Source organism: Berghia stephanieae, chromosome 3 (assembly GCF_034508935.2).
Source record: "Berghia stephanieae isolate SIO BIC M18660-M18661 chromosome 3, UCSD_Bste_1.3, whole genome shotgun sequence".
Taxonomy (NCBI): domain Eukaryota; kingdom Metazoa; phylum Mollusca; class Gastropoda; order Nudibranchia; family Aeolidiidae; genus Berghia; species Berghia stephanieae.
The window spans coordinates 2,212,393-2,231,333 of NC_088362.1; the positions used below are offsets into that span (position 1 = coordinate 2,212,393).

At 32.8% G+C, this 18,941-nt stretch overlaps 1 protein-coding gene across 1 annotated transcript; it reads left to right on the forward strand.

The window, feature by feature from the left end:
* Positions 1–960: 960 nt before the first annotated feature.
* Positions 961–18,115, forward strand: LOC144969435 (uncharacterized). The gene is made up of 5 exons (XM_078908545.1): positions 961–1,056; positions 8,821–8,976; positions 13,733–13,889; positions 16,244–16,376; positions 17,790–18,115. Exons 2-5 carry the CDS (start codon positions 8,956–8,958, stop codon positions 18,010–18,012), a joined length of 534 nt encoding a protein of 177 aa, XP_078764671.1. The 5' UTR covers positions 961–1,056; positions 8,821–8,955; the 3' UTR covers positions 18,013–18,115.
* The last annotated feature ends 826 nt before the right edge of the window (positions 18,116–18,941 follow it).

Genomic DNA, 18,941 nt, shown 5'->3' on the forward strand with positions numbered 1-18,941 from the left:
AGCTCCAATTTCTTATAATTTTATCTCTAAATTCACTTTTTGGGGTCTGAATCATCCTGACATAATACCGTTTTGAGACGGAGGGTCACATATATTATACATAAACTGTCCATAACACCATTCGAAAATTAATAACTGTCAATTGATGCCTACCTACAAGAATAACAAAAATAAAGGTGAAAGACGCGAGGTGTCGGATTAATATTCAACTAATAGCACGGAGGAGTCAGTCTAGATCATTGTCATTAGAGCTGGGATTACCCGACCAAATCATTACCCGGGTATTACCCGGGTAGTGGTCTAATTACCTTACCCGGGTACCCGCGAGTACCCGTGGCAGGGGTGACTATTTGTCCCCCAAAAAAATTTTGTGTATGTCTGTGGGGGGGGGGGGGTATTTTTTTAATTTATTTATTATTTATTACAACAAATGAAAGGAAACTGAAGTAAGAAACAAGGATAATTAACTACAATGAAACCAATTTTTTTTTAAACATCTGAGATTCCTGTAAAATTTAAGAACTAATAAGAACTATTGTTCGAGCTGACCTATAATCTGTTGATTCCAAAATTGAATCAAATGTGTGTTAACAAATAAAACAAAAAAAAAATCAATGTAATTGAAAAATAAAAGAGGAAAATATTTTTTAAAAATGTCATGTAAATGTAAATATGTAAATCAAAATTGTATTACATCCAATTATCACTCTCCGTTCGGTTTCCATTTGTTGCAGCGGGTACCCGCTACCCGCCCCTTTTACCCGAGTACCCGGTTTAACTTTATTTCCCGCGGGTACCCGGGTATCCGCCCATCCCTAATTGTCATTGCGTCGACAGACCAGTGACACCACACTCAGTCCAAAACCAACGAGGGCGTCATTAATTATCATCATCATCATCATCATTCATTATAGACAGAGAGCATTTATTTGACCAACAAGAAATAGATACATACACTAGATATGCCATGATGAAGTGGTTTTAATTTGATGTTGTGATCAAGTCGAATTCACACAGATAGTTAAAACGATTGGGATCCGTGTCTTCCAAACTGCAGTAAGTTATTTCTTTAAAATCGAATCTTATTGAACGGATCTTCGGCTATTTTGTTTGTATTTTATAAAATGTTCTGTTATGAAATATGATGATGATGATGATGATGATGATGATGATGATGATAATAATAATAATAATAAAAATAATAATAATAATAAAATAAAGATAATAATAATAATAATAATAATAATAATAATAATAATAATAATAATAATGATAATAATAATAATAATAATAATAATAATAATAATAATAATAATAATGTAAGAGAGTAAGCCTATGCAAAAGGTTATCTAAGAAATTTGGTGCAAAACTGTCAATTATATATATCAGCAAATGGGTTTAGTGAGTACGTAGTGCAGGCATATCAGTTAAGCTTGGTCAGTGCATGACACGTGTGGGCAGTTTTATGTCCAAGCTATTTGAGACGCATGACACGTGTGCGCAGTTTTATGTCCAGGTTACTTGAGACCGTTTGTGTCAAAGTTACTGGACAGGTTATCATGTTGAGTACTATTTAATCAATCATTCTTAAATTGGTTTAGGGGTGTTGAAACAGGTGAAAGGGGCATTTATCAAAATAATGTTATATCATAAAAGGCGGGGTTTAACATCAATATGTAGGAATTGACGTTTCAGGTTTGATTATGATTTGGTCTTACTCTTAGGGGTTGGATTATAGACTGACAGGGAACTGTCAAAACTGCAAGGGGGCGTGGAAACAATGGAACTGTGGGTAAAATTTTGATAGGGATAAAAGAGGATGTTTCGAGGAAAACGGGAGATTCTCATTCTACCTTTGGAATTCTGCATTCAACTTGACCATGAGCTGCACACTTTAAACCTATTGTGCTCACCATCATTTATTTGCATTTACGAACTTAGAAATATTTCACGTATATTGAAAATGGTTACTTAGGCAAACGACTTAACATTTGGATTGATTTTACGGATTTGGAATTTATGAAACTGATTGAATTATGACTATGCTATTTGATTTGGATTTGGAATTAATCATGATTTGGATTTTGAATTTATCACAAACAAATAAAGCTGTAAGAAGTGAACTTGGAATCTGGACTTTTATTTGAATGTCTTGATGTTGTACATTCAGTTATCATCATCGGCCCTTGAACTCTTTATTCATTATTAACATATACAACACAACGCAAAGGATAATATTACCATCTATTAAAAAAACCACTATACAATCATAAGCCATTACATATGTGTACAACTACCCCACATTATATGATGTAATTTGGTGTCGTGACTCAGGATTCTTATATATCTTTATTTGGAGCCCTGATACCATGATGTAAAGATGTTATCATTCCGAACCATGGATACACAAGAAATGTATATTGTTGCGGTGTTAACATCTATTAAAGTTTTTGTGAGACTCGAATTTTGAAGTGAAAATTGTGAACAGATAGGAAAATAGTTTTATTTGGGAAAGAAAATGAATATCAATTTTGAAGGTGAAGCAGTGGAATTATTTTGTATTGAAATATGAAAAAAAATATTGAAATTATAGATGATTCCTAAAATTCTGACAAAAGACAATATTTAAAAAATAAATAAATATACTAAATAATATTTAAATTAAGAGTCACAGATAGAAAAGGACATTTTAAAAAAATATAGATATATAGGGCAATATATTATATTCAAAAAGTGAAAACAATATATTATAGAACGGCAAAATAATAATAATAATAATGTCTCATTGATGCTATACGTATTTTATTTAATAAAAAAAGAAGAGAGAGAGAGATGAAAATAAAAATTGCAGAATTTTAATGAATATTTTAGTGCGTTTTATTTTTCAAAATAAATGAAAATGCGTTTACTTACAATCAAGCGTTTCGGAATAGTTCTTCGAATATTAATTTGTACCGTTAATGGCAATGTTTTGTTAATATCAGTAACAAAGATGTGTCGATTTTTATTTCAATTTTTGTATGTTACTGTTGGAATTACATGACAGTTGGTCCATTATTTAATGTTGTTACGTTTTATTTTCTGTCAAAATGACTCAAGAAGACGATGGCAATAAAAACACGTAAATTATAAGTTTTGATAATTGAAAAATGTCTTATGGTATTTATTGTTATATTACAACATCATTGATTATATTTTTCTCCGTCAATAGGGATGAATTGGTAGGTTGATATTGACTCTTTGAGATTCATGGGTTCATGACAAAGAGCAAAGTTTTATATCTGTTTGTTTTCTTGGTAATTAATGTGTGGTTAACGCAGCCAAGTAATCGACAACAGAGCTTATTTACTTGTGTAATGAGACATGGCGTTATAATAGATTACATAAGACATTTGGATTTTATCACTGGAAATTAAGTTGAAATGATTTATGCGGAATATGAGTCAATCGTTGTCATGTTTTGTTTTGTTTTGAAATGCGTTTCGTCGTAATTTTTTTTAAAGGAGCAATATTCTCAGTATAACGGAATAACGGACTTTTGATTTAAAGTCGGAGAATGAAAAGGAGATAATATAAATACAATGACGGAGTATTAATTATTATGAAAGACTGATGTCTTGTAATTGGAGTTAAAATGTTATTACGGAAGAATAACAAAATATTGAAAATGAATTATCATGTCATGTGAGCTGATAATATTTGTGACACAAGTGGTTAACTTGTTAAGAATCAGCGAATTATAAGTAACCCATATGGTAAAATGCTGTATATGCATAGTGGGTAAATAAGCGCAGTGATGTAAGACGCGGTAATTAAAGTGCACACGGTTTAAATTACGAGACGCAGGAATGAGGCGTTCGGGAATTTTTTATTTTGCGTTTGATTAAAGCGCATTGTTTAACATTATGAAATGATACAGAAGGCGGATAATTTTTATAAATACGATGCGCTTGGTTAAAGCGCACACATTTATCAATGCTATATTAAGAGGCGCGAGATAACGTCGCAATGAGTTATATGAGGGCAAAGGTGCGAGACATTGAATTTTTATTGACCAGAGTGTATATCGTTTCTGCAAATATTTTGATTATCATATTTTTCTCCTATCAATTTGCTGTTGTAATTGTAATCAATATTTACTGCGTGGTTTGAATTTAACATTTATATCATAAAATTTGTAACTGAGTTGAAGAAGTTATGTTCAATTGTCAAATCTTAAGTGTGTAATCATTCAGCAATAAATTGAAATGGTAGGAAGTGCTACGATAACACCAATAATAATGATAAAATAAACAAGATCATAGTTCATTAAATTAGGGATTTTCTAAGGGGAATAATTCGAGTTAATCAAAGGTAGAAGTAGTGTTTACACTAAAACATTATACAGTCATCACGAAAGAGGGACACTTGAAAACATCAGTCATAACGGGAACTTTGATGACAACGACAGAGCCAACTCAAACACAGCCACAACAGAGGTCGGGAAATGTCCTAATCCCTTTGGTCTATCCACGAATACATTAAAATGGAGTAACAATCTCGACTACGCCATTGATACGTCCAGAATCAACACAATCTACAGACTACAAACTACACAGCAACCTCAATTACATCGTACCTTCCAACTTATACAAACTTGACAGAATTTATAAAATAATATCTGTATCAACACAGATTTCTTCCATGAACCATTTTATATTTACATTCTTTATTGAACAATTGGATTACTTGTATTTACTTCTACGACAACAATACCCAACGATGTACGATGTCAATAATTACATAAACGTTCAAGATACGATTGTTTTTACAAAAATGATGTCCAATTGTGAACAATACTACATCCTTCGTATGCAGTGGTGAGCGTATTCAAATTTAAACTTATGTCAATATACAAGTGTGCAGCACCCATATCTACAACTTATAAACATTGAATATTATAATAAAGCCTGTCTTAGTATCATTGTAAAAGATAAAGGCTATATATGTATATAAGACAATGCAGGAAAAAGTATCGCAAAACGCCACATGAGCGATTTCCTTGGATTCATTATCGTATGATATTCAACAACCTGCGTTCAAATAACGAAAATATTGTTGACCTTATTCGACCCTACTACATACACTACTAGACTACGTTATTGTTACATCATCTACCTGGTGTTTGGACTCACGTCACCCACCGGTACTCTACAGATTACATCATCTACCTGGTGTGTACTCACATGCCACCTCATCAAAACTCGATCAACAAACACAGACAATTACAACACACGACCTCTGTCGACTACTACACACGAACTCTTTGTCAACACATGGCTGAGTTCACAACTTTCTTTTGACTTGCTGGATAAGTCAAACTTCATTTAAATTCAAGATCTCGCACACAGTTAATCTTGAATTTTTACAATTTCATCTACAATGAGATTCAACGTATACACAAGACAACCACAAATATCTACGAGGAGAATCGACCCAGATGCCGGAGATGAATGGATTACAGCGACGTCACAAGACCAGAAACAACCCAACAGGTTAAGCATACGTTTGCTACCTGTAGAGTCTTTTTTCGTCCCAATTCAAAAGACTCGAACAAATACAACACACTAATTGCAAAAGTTGGTCACTTTAGTAACAGCCCACAATCACATACTATGTTAGATTTTACTTATTTAGTTATTTACACTGTACTAAATATGAATAAGTCGGACAGACTGATTATTTACAAACACTACATATGTGATGTGAACAAGTCGGACAGACTAATGTCTGATTATTTATTAAACACTAAATATTTGAATGTGAAGACATTATTGTGATAATTCTAAGACATTTACAGAGGAAAAAGTTTTTAATTAATTAACAATAAATAAAGTGAATTTATGACACTTGGGCTATGCAGTGACCACAACACACATAACAATGCAACACGTAGACTTGATGCAAACACCTCAACTCTTATAGTTGATATATTTTTTTTCATGACATGAAAACTCATTCTAAATGGAGACAATGACTTAATTAACAATTATTGACAATTTTTACAGGATGACCATTCTCGAAACGAACGGATTACTAAGAAATGTGACCTCTGATGGATGACCACAAAGAACAATTTGATTTCAATGTAGTTGTAAACTACACCGTCGTGACTTAAAAAGCTTAAAAACTGAAACATCAACAATGAACAATGAATGATAATAACTTCAACTTGAATTTTAAAAGGATGATAATGTTATTATTATGATTTATTTTTAAATATTTTTTTTTATTACTAATTGAAATATAATTCTTCGTATTTGAATCTAGATGTCTATGAAATATTATTTGTACCACATATTATAAGTTGGAATTAATGTAATAATGTTGTTTCAATGGAATCATACAATATAAGGGAATATACAAGGTATTGGTTTTGAGATGACAGTAAATGAGTAGACATACATGGAAGCTGAGATTATCACCCATGTCGTATAGAGTTGAATTTGAGATTGAATAAGATAACGTGAGTATATCACAAATGGAAATTGAACCATCCTTTTTCACGCAATAATATGTATGTGTGATGGGATATGACGAGAATTAAACACTTTTATTGCTATGAAGATGGAATTTAAGGTGAAAAGATACTTTTTCTTTGAATTTTTAAATAAATGATATCTTACTGTCGATGTTGTAATACTTTAAAAAAGTTTAATCGATAAATATAAATGTTTTAATCAATTTTGGTGTTGGTAAATCTAAATTTTAATCTCTTTTTGATAGATTTGATGTTGTAATACTTTAAAACCTATAATCGATATATATCTATCTAGATGTTATAATCAAAATTTGATGTTTGTGAATTTAATACTTTAAAACCTATAATCGATATATATCTATCTAGATGTTGTAATCAAAATTGATGTTTGTGAATTTAATACTTTAAAACCTATAATCGATATAAATGAATGTTGTAATCAACTTTGGTGTTTTTGAATTTAAAGTTTAAAGTTGTTAAATGTTTAACTGGTATAAGTATTTGTCATTTTAAAAAATATAGACTATTTCTTACATTTGTTTATTGCATTTTAGTTCGACATTAGATATATATTTAATCTCTTACTGTTATTTTTTTAATTGAAATTGTTTTAAGTCAATTTAAATTCTAAGAAAGGGGCGTATGTAAGAGAGTAAGCCTATGCAAAAGGTTATCTAAGAAATTTGGTGCAAAACTGTCAATTATATATATCAGCAAATGGGTTTAGTGAGTACGTAGTGCAGGCATATCAGTTAAGCTTGGTCAGTGCATGACACGTGTGGGCAGTTTTATGTCCAAGCTATTTGAGACGCATGACACGTGTGCGCAGTTTTATGTCCAGGTTACTTGAGACCGTTTGTGTCAAAGTTACTGGACAGGTTATCATGTTGAGTACTATTTAATCAATCATTCTTAAATTGGTTTTAGGGGTGTTGAAACAGGTGAAAGGGGCATTTATCAAAATAATGTTATATCATAAAAGGCGGGGTTTAACATCAATATGTAGGAATTGACGTTTCAGGTTTGATTATGATTTGGTCTTACTCTTAGGGGTTGGATTATAGACTGACAGGGAACTGTCAAAACTGCAAGGGGGCGTGGAAACAATGGAACTGTGGGTAAAATTTTGATAGGGATAAAAGAGGATGTTTCGAGGAAAACGGGAGATTCTCATTCTACCTTTGGAATTCTGCATTCAACTTGACCATGAGCTGCACACTTTAAACCTATTGTGCTCACCATCATTTATTTGCATTTACGAACTTAGAAATATTTCACGTATATTGAAAATGGTTACTTAGGCAAACGACTTAACATTTGGATTGATTTTACGGATTTGGAATTTATGAAACTGATTGAATTATGACTATGCTATTTGATTTGGATTTGGAATTAATCATGATTTGGATTTTGAATTTATCACAAACAAATAAAGCTGTAAGAAGTGAACTTGGAATCTGGACTTTTATTTGAATGTCTTGATGTTGTACATTCAGTTATCATCATCGGCCCTTGAACTCTTTATTCATTATTAACATATACAACACAACGCAAAGGATAATATTACCATCTATTAAAAAAACCACTATACAATCATAAGCCATTACATATGTGTACAACTACCCCACAATAATAATAATAACAATAATAATAATAATAATAACAATAATATTGATAATAATAATAATGAAATAATAATAATAATAATAATGATAATAATAATAATAATTAATAATAATAATAATAATAATAATAATAATAATAATAATAATAATATAATAATAATAATAATAATAATAATAATAATAATAATAATAATAATAATAATAATAATAATAATATAATAATAATAATGAAACAATAATGATAATAATAATAATAATAATAATAATAATAATAATAATAATAATAATAATAATAATAATAATAATAATAATAATAATAATAATAATAATAATAATAACAATAATAATAATAATAATAATAATAATAATATAATATTAAATAAGATTATTATTATTATTATTATTATCTCATCATCATCATCATCATCATCATCATCATCATCATCATCATCATCATCATCATTATCAACATCATCATCATCATCATCATCATCATCATCATCATCATCATCATCATCATTTTAAAAAAAGTATGACCACTTCATTATGGAATAAAAATACATTGGCTGTCCCCATATTGTCAAAAGTTGGACGTAATTCATAACATTAAGAAACAGCTGATCTTATTCATCAAATTACAAATTACAAAATCAATTCTCATTTTATTTTATGCAGCAGTTAAATTGAAAATATACTTGTATACGAATAAATGTGATTGAACCACAAGGAAGAGGACGGGGTTGCTGAAATAAGAAATTCACACTCTGCCGAAATCTACTCTAGTTTAACATCCACCTACCAGTCTTCACAATGAAAACAGCAATATTGCAGGTAAATATATTAAATAGTTTGTATATATATATATAGAATACAAATTGTCACTCACATTTTTTGTGGCCGAAACGTTCGTTTCTGTGTCTCTTTACACGTCCTCAGTCGGCGTAATCCTTAATAATGTCCGAAGAAAAAAAAAATTATATTTTTTCTTCGGACATTATTAAGGATTACGCCGACTGAGGACGTGTAAAGAGACACAGAAACGAACCTTTCGGCCACAAAAAATGTGAGTGACAATTTGTAATATTTATTAGCTCTAACCATCATTATCGAGCACTTTCGTACCTACGAGTACCCACCAACACTCATATATATATATATATATATTATATATATATATATATATATATATATATATATATATATATATATATATATATATATATATATTAATTATTTCAAGTACAAGTAATAATCAACTTCTACAATATTGTTCGAGCATTCGCTCTCATCGGGAAGTGAAAGTGAAAGTAGCTTGTTGTGTTTATTTCGGTTGGTATTGTTCGTTTTGTGCTTCGCGGTTATGGTGGTTCGTAATTACATAAATAATAATATAATATAATGAACTTATATAGCGCCTAGTTCCAATTAAGAATTAATCATTTGCGCTTTACATCAACACATTATGTATAATACACATAAATTCAATGATAATCTAATATATTATAATACAATACATACTAAGAGTCCAAGATATATGCCCTACAGAAAAGCTCAGTTTTTAACCGTTTTCTAAAGATAAGTGGATTTTCACAATTCTTAGTTTCAATATTGATGGAGTTCCACTGTCGGGGGGCATGGTGGTCAAAGGATTTCTCATGAAAAACGAACGATTTTGGGGATGCCCTTAGGATATTTAAATTAGCAGATCTTAAATTTCGGGAAAGGTGGATAAATTCATGAAGGTAAACAAGAGCAGAATTGTTTAAGCAATAGAAAACATGGGTAAGTATTTTAATTTCAATTCTAAAATTTACAGACAGCCAATTTTGGTCTCACAAAATCCGGGTAATATGTTCGCGCTTTTTATTTGAAAGCTCTTTGAGGCAAATTATTTTGTGCTGTTTGAATAGTTTTCTATGTATCACGGTTTTAGCAGACCTCTATTACCATAAGAAGAATTGGATTCAGTAGTCTGATGTCACGCGCCCGGCAACGGCGGCCATCTTGGTTCTAAACAAAGAAAATCTTTACTTTTTATTCTTCATGCTGGCGAGAACTTTTCATTCCCTTTTCATATGCCTTGTGATCAGAATGTGTAAAAGTCAAAACATGATCAAATTGATGGGGTTTTTTTCCTCTGGATACGCTTTTAAGCTCGCCGGAGAAATATTTCATACGGCGTCCGCCATTGTTCCGATAGTTTAGAGCAAGTGTTACTAAGTTACCATGCGTCATTAGGAAGGAAGTGACGGTACGACTGTTGAATCCTATTAATAGAGTGATTCTACGAGTGCATGAGCTGGCTGACCATGTAAACGTTTGATTATTCTGAAAAATATTTAGTATAAGATTAAATCATTGTAAAATTTGATTAAAATTAAATTCTCTGCCTAAACAACCATTTCACTAACCAAGTTAAATTATTATATCTATCTAGTTTTACGTCAGCTTTTTAAAAACACCAAAACATGACAATTTTGCTAATTCTTTTTCTAATTTCTCAACGCTCCCTTTTATGAATATAGATAGTATACGCTTGGCGAAGAAGCTCATAACATTGCCATCCGGAAGTATAACGGACCAACACAGAAAACTGTGTGTATCCATGAACGTTTATAGTCAGGTTAATACAGTTCAGTGAGCATTACTCATGAACGCGGATGGCAAAAAAAAAAACAATAACAAAGACCTGAGTGACGTCATCTTCGAACTATCTATATCTATCAAGTTAAGAACCTAGGGATCAGGCACCCGTGTAAGATAAAGATCTGAACAATGTGTATGAAAGTTGCCAGACAACAGAAGAAACACAGGGTAAAAAAAGAACATCCCAAAAAATCAGTCTACCTCGACTGGGGATCGAACCTCAGACCTTCTGATTACCGGTCAGACGTGCTACCTCTACACCACAGAGGCTCCCGATAATACGATTCAATAGTCTGATGTCACGCCGCCTGGCAACCGCGGCCATCTTGGTTCTAAACAAAGAAAATCATTACTTTTTATTCTTCATGCTGGCCAGAACTTTTCATACGCCTTGTGATCAGAATGTGTAAAAGTCAAAACATGATCAAATTTATGTGTTTTTTTCCCCTCTGGATACGCTTTTATGCTCGTCGGAGAAATATTTAATACGGCGTCCGCCATTGTTCCGATAGTTTAGAGCCAGTGTTACTAAGTTACCATGCGTCATTAGGAAGGAAGTGACGTTACGACTGTTGAAGAGTATTGGGACAATTTGAATACCTGTATTCTTCACAAGAGTACGCGATTTATGCTGAAAACCCTCACTTGCATCGCTCTGTGGTGTCATGGTAGCACGTCTGACCGGCAATCAGAAGGTCTGAGGTCCGATCTCCAGTCGAGGTGGATTGATTTTTGGGATGGTATTTTTCCTGTATTGTTCTTTCTTCCTTTGTCTGATCGTAGCCATCGGGTGGTTGGATGGGAGCATCACCCTTGAATCATATACCTATGATGTTCGCATGGGTGTACAATCCGATAGTGATGTCATTTCTTCTTCTCTTTACTAGCCTATCCTGCTTCTTTGGTTTGTGATTGTATTTTTGACAGGGGATATTTAGCGGGTGGTTGGATGGGAGCATCACCCTTGAATCATATACCTATGATGTTCGCATGTGTGTACGATCCGATAGTGATGTCATTTCTTCTTCTCTTTACTAGCCTATCCTGCTTCTTTGGTTTGTGATTGTATTTTTGACAGGGGATATTTTTTTTCTGTAAATCTTCTGCCTGTTTGTTCTTGATTATTTATAATTTAGCTTATGATATCTTTAGGTTATGATTTTGATTTACATTTGTACTATTTTTGTTAGATTGCTTGTTTTTTTTTTGTTTCAGCTGTCTCTCATATAACCTCAATTGTGTTGGAAGAGACTAAAGCAACAAACAAACAAAAAAATATTATTATTATTATCATTATTATTATTATTATTATTATTATTATTATTATTATTATTATTATTATTATCATCATCATCATCATTATTATTATTATTATTATTATTATTATTATTATTGAACGTATTGATGTTATTACGATTGTTATATTTTTGTGTGGTGTATCTGTTTATTTTTTGGTTCCATTTACCTTTTTTTTTCCACTTTCATGTATATTGGCATCAAATTGTTGATTTATTGGCGAAAGCCTAAGATTGAATAAACTTTGAAACTTTGAAAACTTCGTTAAGTTATAGCCTGCCACTGAAACCCAGAAAGACTTGCATTTTGACGTCATTATTATTATTTTTTTTTTTTTGCACCGCCTAGTGAGTTGTCGTTAGAAGAGCTATTGGAAACAAGTGGTCCCATTGGTTGAACTAATGAATGCCAATAACGATTTGTTTTCTTTTGCGGCAAAAGACTGGCATTTTGAGTGTTGGTCAGTATCAGGCTATAAGTTCACGACGGCTACGGTCTGATATATAGCCTGATACTGAAATCCAAAAGGACTGGCAGTTTGACGTCATTATTTGGTTTTTGTACAAGTTATTTCGTTGGCTGAACTATTGAATACAACTCACGATTTGTTTTCTTTTGTGGCAAAAGACTGGCATTTTGACGTCATCTTTTGGTCAGTATCAGGCTATAAGTAAACGATGGCTACGGTCTGGTACCTTTCAAACATAGGTGATCAGATCTTTATATTTCATGAAAATTATGCGAGTTGTATCTTTTACTGCTCTTGTAACATTTTGTTTATAAGTCGTCAGTTTATACGTGTGTTTCGTTTATTATTTGTCCCCTATGCCCACTTCAGATAGCAAATACATTTAGATACATTTGAGGGATGTAGTGGTAGCGTATGGCTTCACCTCCAAATGTATTTCATCAACCCAGCTTCTAAAGTCTTCCTCCGCCCTAAGGATTGTTTCGTAGCCACCTTCAAGTTTAGTGACTGGAACAATTTGAGGGATAAAACTTTTAATGAAAGTGTTTTTCTCCTTATTAAAATATGACAAAACCGAATCTGCTTACTTAGGGTATTTTTTCCCTAAAGTTTGGTGAAGGGTGAAATGTGGAGGCTGGTCTTGTCACCCCAAATGACTTTAGTGCGGCTCTGTGGTCTAGTGGTATGACACTCGCTTTCGGATCGGAAGGTCCTGGGTTCGGGCCTCGCGCTCGGCGCATAGTTGAGTCCTTGGAGAAGGCTCTTTACTCACATTCTCTCACCGTACTCAGGTGTAAAATGAGTACCTGGCCATTAACAGCGTTGTCTTTGTCCGAAAAATTGTAATATCGCCTAACAGGCGTCATGTCCCGTCCTACTTGTTAAATGTTGCTGTTGACCAGGGACCCCTTGTAATGCGCTTTGAGCACATTTAGTGGATATTGCGCTATATAAAGCTCAATTTAAAAAGAAAATTATTTTTTTAGTCACTACATTCCACGGTTACTGTCGACGAAAAATGAGACATTTATGGTTGCAATCTGAGATGAGTTCGAGCGGCTGTCTTTTACTCAACCAGTAGTACGATAACAAGAAACCAATGACATTTTATATCAAACATACGATCAAGTTTAATTTAAAAGTCATGAAATCAATGTCCACATTATCCCATTTCAGGTTTCGTTCCTCACAAACAGTCTGTTCCATCTGTGGTTCAACTCCTACGTCACTCGTTCCAGTGCGACTCATGAACACCAGTGCAGGCATAGCCAACATCCAGATTCTTGGGACCACCGACTACTCAACTTGACGTACTTGCACATGCCATTACCAGGTACATAAATCTAAAAAATCCTGTATAACAATGAACGCGCCCCCTTTTACTGCAGACTTTTAAGCTAGTCAATTTTTAAAGTTTCATTTCAAACTTAGATGTATGATATGTATGGTTATTCCAAATAAGAATTGTCATGGATTTAAATTTCTTTTAATTTTTTTGTATTTTTTAAATTCATTTTTGTTTGATTGTTTTTTGTTGTGTTTTTTTTTTTTTGTTTTGAAATAACATAGGTAAATTATTTATTTTATAGCAAATAAAAACAAGCTATTTCCAGATAACAGTTCCGAAGTTACTTCCGACTTGTTTTTACACTGGTGTTGGGCGATATCAGAAATTTTCGATATCAATGAGATACGATATAATAATAGTAAAATAATAATAATAATAATAATAATAATAATAATAATAATAATAATAATAATACTAATAATAATAATAATAATAATAATATATAATAATAATAATAATAATAATATAATAATAATAATAATAATAATAATAATAATAATAATAATAATAAAATAATAATAATATATAATAATAATAATAATAATAATAATAATAATAATAATAATAATAATAATAATATAATAATAATAATAATAATAATAATAATAATAATAATAATAATATAATAATAATAATAATAATAATAATAATAATAATAATAATAATAATAATAATAATAATAATAATAATAATAATAATAAAATAATAATAATAATAATAATAATAATAATAATAATAATAATAAATAATAATAATAATAATAAATAATAATAATAATAATGATAATAATACACATTTATATAGCGTTCATTCTCGTGTAAAACACAAGCTCTGGGCACTTTACAATATAAATATCAATTTTAAGTGAAAAAAATAAAATAATAATAATTCATAGCCAAATCAAGGATTCATAGAGTCAATAAAAACAAATATAGTAAAGATATGTCTTAAGATACTTTTTAAAGGTAAGTAAAGACTTGCACTCCCTCAGACCACGTGGTAGTTCATTCCAAATCTTGGGGCCGAAACAAGCAAACGATCTATCACCAAATTTTGTTCTTGATCTTTTTTCCGAAATTTTTGTTTGGTCATTACATGATCTTAAAGTGTAATTTTCAAATTTACACATGACCATGTGATCTGTGAGATATGCTGGTCCTATACCAGCCAAACACTTATAAACAAGACACGCTGCTTTGTAATATGTGCGCTTTTCAATGGGCAACCAGTGGAGAGAGGCCAACAAAGGGGTTGCATGATCAATTTTTTTTTGCCAAAAACTAATCTTGCTGCACTGTTTTGCAGTAGTTGTAATTGTTTAATAGAAGCCTGAGGCAAGTTGACAAGCAGGGAGTTACAATAATCTAGTTTCGAAAAAAATGATGGAAACAACCAATGTTTTACATGTTCCAATTGCAATATACTGACGGATCGAACTGATTTTCTTCAATTGAAAGTATAAGCAGCGATACTGATGTTTCAACACGAAATAATGATTATCGCTTCCCTCGTTTCATCTTATCTATGGAAACGGCGCCTTCTATACCATTCGCAGCTCCATTGTTGCATTTCAAGCAACATTTATGACGCATGATGGTTTTGTAAATACAAGTAAATAACCCTGTGAAAAACATCTGTTGAAAAAGTTGATTATTTTGTAATCGAGGCAAGATAGCGCCTTACTTAACTAATTATCAGACAAGAAGAGTGCATTGCTATAGCTGATATTCCATTCATCAAGCGAAAAGAGTCACTTCCTTTATACCACAGTAATAACAGCCGATCGACCTACGGGAAATTCCGCTTGGTTGGTTGCCTAGTTATATTTAGAACAGTGGTGCATGCACATTTGTTATTGTGATGGCGTTTTAGCTTGCTCTTCGTCGTCAGGGCTCTCCTGTTTCAAATTATTAAATCCAAATTAAATTATACTAATACTGACCCTTACTCTCCAAATTCTGTATGTTTTGATTCTATATTTCCTGGTTATTAATAGCACATTCCTGTAGTTTACACAGCGTAGCAACTCGGTGCCAAGAGGTGGCATCCATCTAAATCTAAAATGATGATGATGATGATAATAATAATGATGATGATGATGATAAAATGATGATGATGATGATGATGATGAGGATGCTGATGATGATGATGATGGTGATGATGACGACGACGACGACGACGATGATGATGATGATGATGATGATGATGATGATGATGATGATGACGACGACGACGACGATGATGATGATGATGATGATGATGATGATGATGATAATGATGATGATGACGACGACAACGATGATGATGACGGTAATCCCATCACATCTCTATCTTTACAGACACGCGAATATTCCAGCACAACGAGAAGGACGATTGCCCGTCGTTTCGCAGTTTTTTCCAACATGGTCATCTAAGTGCCCAGCATCTTTCCCTATGTCCATGGTCGTATGTGAAGACCTATGACGTAAACAGGTGAGGCATTGTCGCGGTCAGTTGGAGTGATTTAATGGCAGATTAACCAAAAGTCAAATTTAATACTTCGCCCAACTGTCTAAGCCATGCTGGTGTCAATTCAAAAATTCATAATCTCGATTTGAGTAACAATTCAAATTGTTGCGGAAGTCTGATGTGGTCATCTTATGAAGTCGGAGACAAGGTGACGAATGTTAGACTACATTAGCCTTGATCTGCAATGTGGGTTTGTTTGTAATATTCTCCAATTGGATTCAATAGTCTGATGTCACGTCGCCCAGCAACGGCGGCCATCTTGGTTTTTAAAAAAGAAAATCTGTACTTTTTATTCTTCATGCTGGCTAGTTTTCATATGTCTTGTGACCAGAATGTGTAAAAGTCAAAACATGATCAGATTTATGTGTTTATTTTTCCTCTGGATACGCTTTTATGCTCGTCGGAGAAATATTTCATAAGAGCGTTCGCCATCGTTACGATAGTTTAGAGCCAGTTTCTAAGTTACCATGCGTCATTACGAGGGAAGTGACGTCATGACTTTTGAAGCGTATTGGTTGCTGATAATATGATAAAGTGAGATAATATTTTACAGTTAAGTAATAGTGTATAATATCATTATGTGAGGTAATAGTCTGCAGTGTTTCGCAATGTAAAATCTACGTGAAAATGAAAGAAGATTATTAAAATAGACTGGCGTGGAAATGTAAGACAATGTACGCCAGGCCAAATGGAGAGAAAATCCAAGACCTGCCATCCAAGCTTCGTTTTTGATTCAGGTACCTTGTAGGGACACGCTCAGATGTTAACATCATGAACAAAATTATACATTTCAACTCGCACGTGTTCAATTATTATTTATTTGCAAATATTTGTAAATTATCAAATTCTTTTATGTTGTCAATTTTTATACCTCCCAGTTAAATTGGTCGTAATCAACAGCCATTCCTTCCCCTGAACGGTAGTGAAACGCCATGGACACTCAATTCATACCGGTGTGTCTTTTTTACGAAACCCGCCGAAACCCGACAAAACCCGACAAAGTTATGGGAAGTAGGTAGCAGTGGGAAGTAAACCTGAGACTCAGGGAAATGTACACCATTGGGGAGTGAACCTGGGACTGGGTTTCGGCGGGTTTCGTAAAAAAAGCAATGATTTCTTTTTTTTTTTACGAAACCCGCCGAAACGAAGCCCGCCGAAACCCAGTCTCAGGTTCACTCCCCAATGGTGTACACTTCCCTGAGTCTCAGGTTCACTCCCGACTGCTACCTACTTCCCATAACTTTGTCGGGTTTCGTCGGGTTTCGGCGGGTTTCGTAAAAAAGACACACCCATTCATACCACTGTTACTGTTTTACTGTAAATCATCTGCGATATAGATCAACCTACGAATAAATAATAATTTATATCTTGTTTCAGATATCCCAATGAGATGTTTTATGCCCGATGTAACTGTAAAAGATGTGTTTCCTGGGACAACTCTGGACTACGACATGAATGCAGGGCCCACTACCATGCCTTTAGTGTGATTAGACGGGTATGCAATCACGGACGATATCGATACTACCAAGCACACGAATATCTGCCCATTGCTTGTGTATGCTCACATGGAAATATGCGTGTTGTCGGCTCGACTGGGTAATAGAAATGATGATAATTGGATTCAGTAGTCTGATGTCACGCCGCCCGGCAACGGCGGCCATCTTGGTTCTAAACAAAGAAAATCATTACTTTTTATTCTTCAAGCTGGCTAGAACATTTCATATGTCTTGTGATCAGAATGTATAAAAGTCAAAACAAGATAATATTTTTAATGTTTTTCTCCTCTGGATATACTTTTATGCTCGTCGGAGCAATATTTCATAAGAGCGTCCGCCATTGTTCCAATAGTTTAGAGCCAGTGTTACTAAGTTACCATGCGTCATTAGAAAGGGAGTGACGCTACGACTATTGAATCCTATTAACCAGTAGATTTTTGACCAATCAAAACATAGAATTTGTGACACACCTTCACATGTGCTCGGACAAACATAGTTGGTTGTTTATAAACAATAACGTGAACGAATTCGATCTCCATCTGATCGTTGTTATTGTTTTTATATTGACAAATGGGTGACTAGTTATCACATGGTTTTCTCGATCATATTAAAAACGTTTAAGTTTACACATAGTTTTCTGTGTTGATTCTAGTGATCAAGAGGTATAACTGGATATTTTTCTAGTAAAACCTGTGTAGTTTGCTGTGTCTACCAATCACTGCCATTGTTTACATTATGACGATTGTGCGAGAGGCGTGGTTATCTACCGCTTAATTGTTAATTCAAGGTTTCATATTGAGTAAACAGGTTACGTTTGTGCGATGATAAACACAAACTATTTTTCGATGATTAAGGGTTCAGTTTTAAATGAAATATATCCCAACTCATATGTTGTCGACAAATTTAACTTAACATACGAGGTTCAGGATCAATATCACAATGGACGAATTGTGTGCTGCAGAGTGCATATCATTCCAGAACGTATTAATATATATTTATTCTTTTTGAAAATATGATTTTATAAATAGGATAA

Bases quoted from the DNA above. Each gene is read 5' to 3' on its own strand.
- LOC144969435 (XM_078908545.1), top strand. From the start codon at position 8,956: ATGAAAACAGCAATATTGCAG. The intron at 8,977-13,732 runs GTAAATATATTA...ATCCCATTTCAG, and splicing joins TGAAAACAGCAATATTGCAG to GTTTCGTTCCTCACAAACAG. The intron at 13,890-16,243 runs GTACATAAATCT...CTATCTTTACAG, and splicing joins CTTGCACATGCCATTACCAG to ACACGCGAATATTCCAGCAC.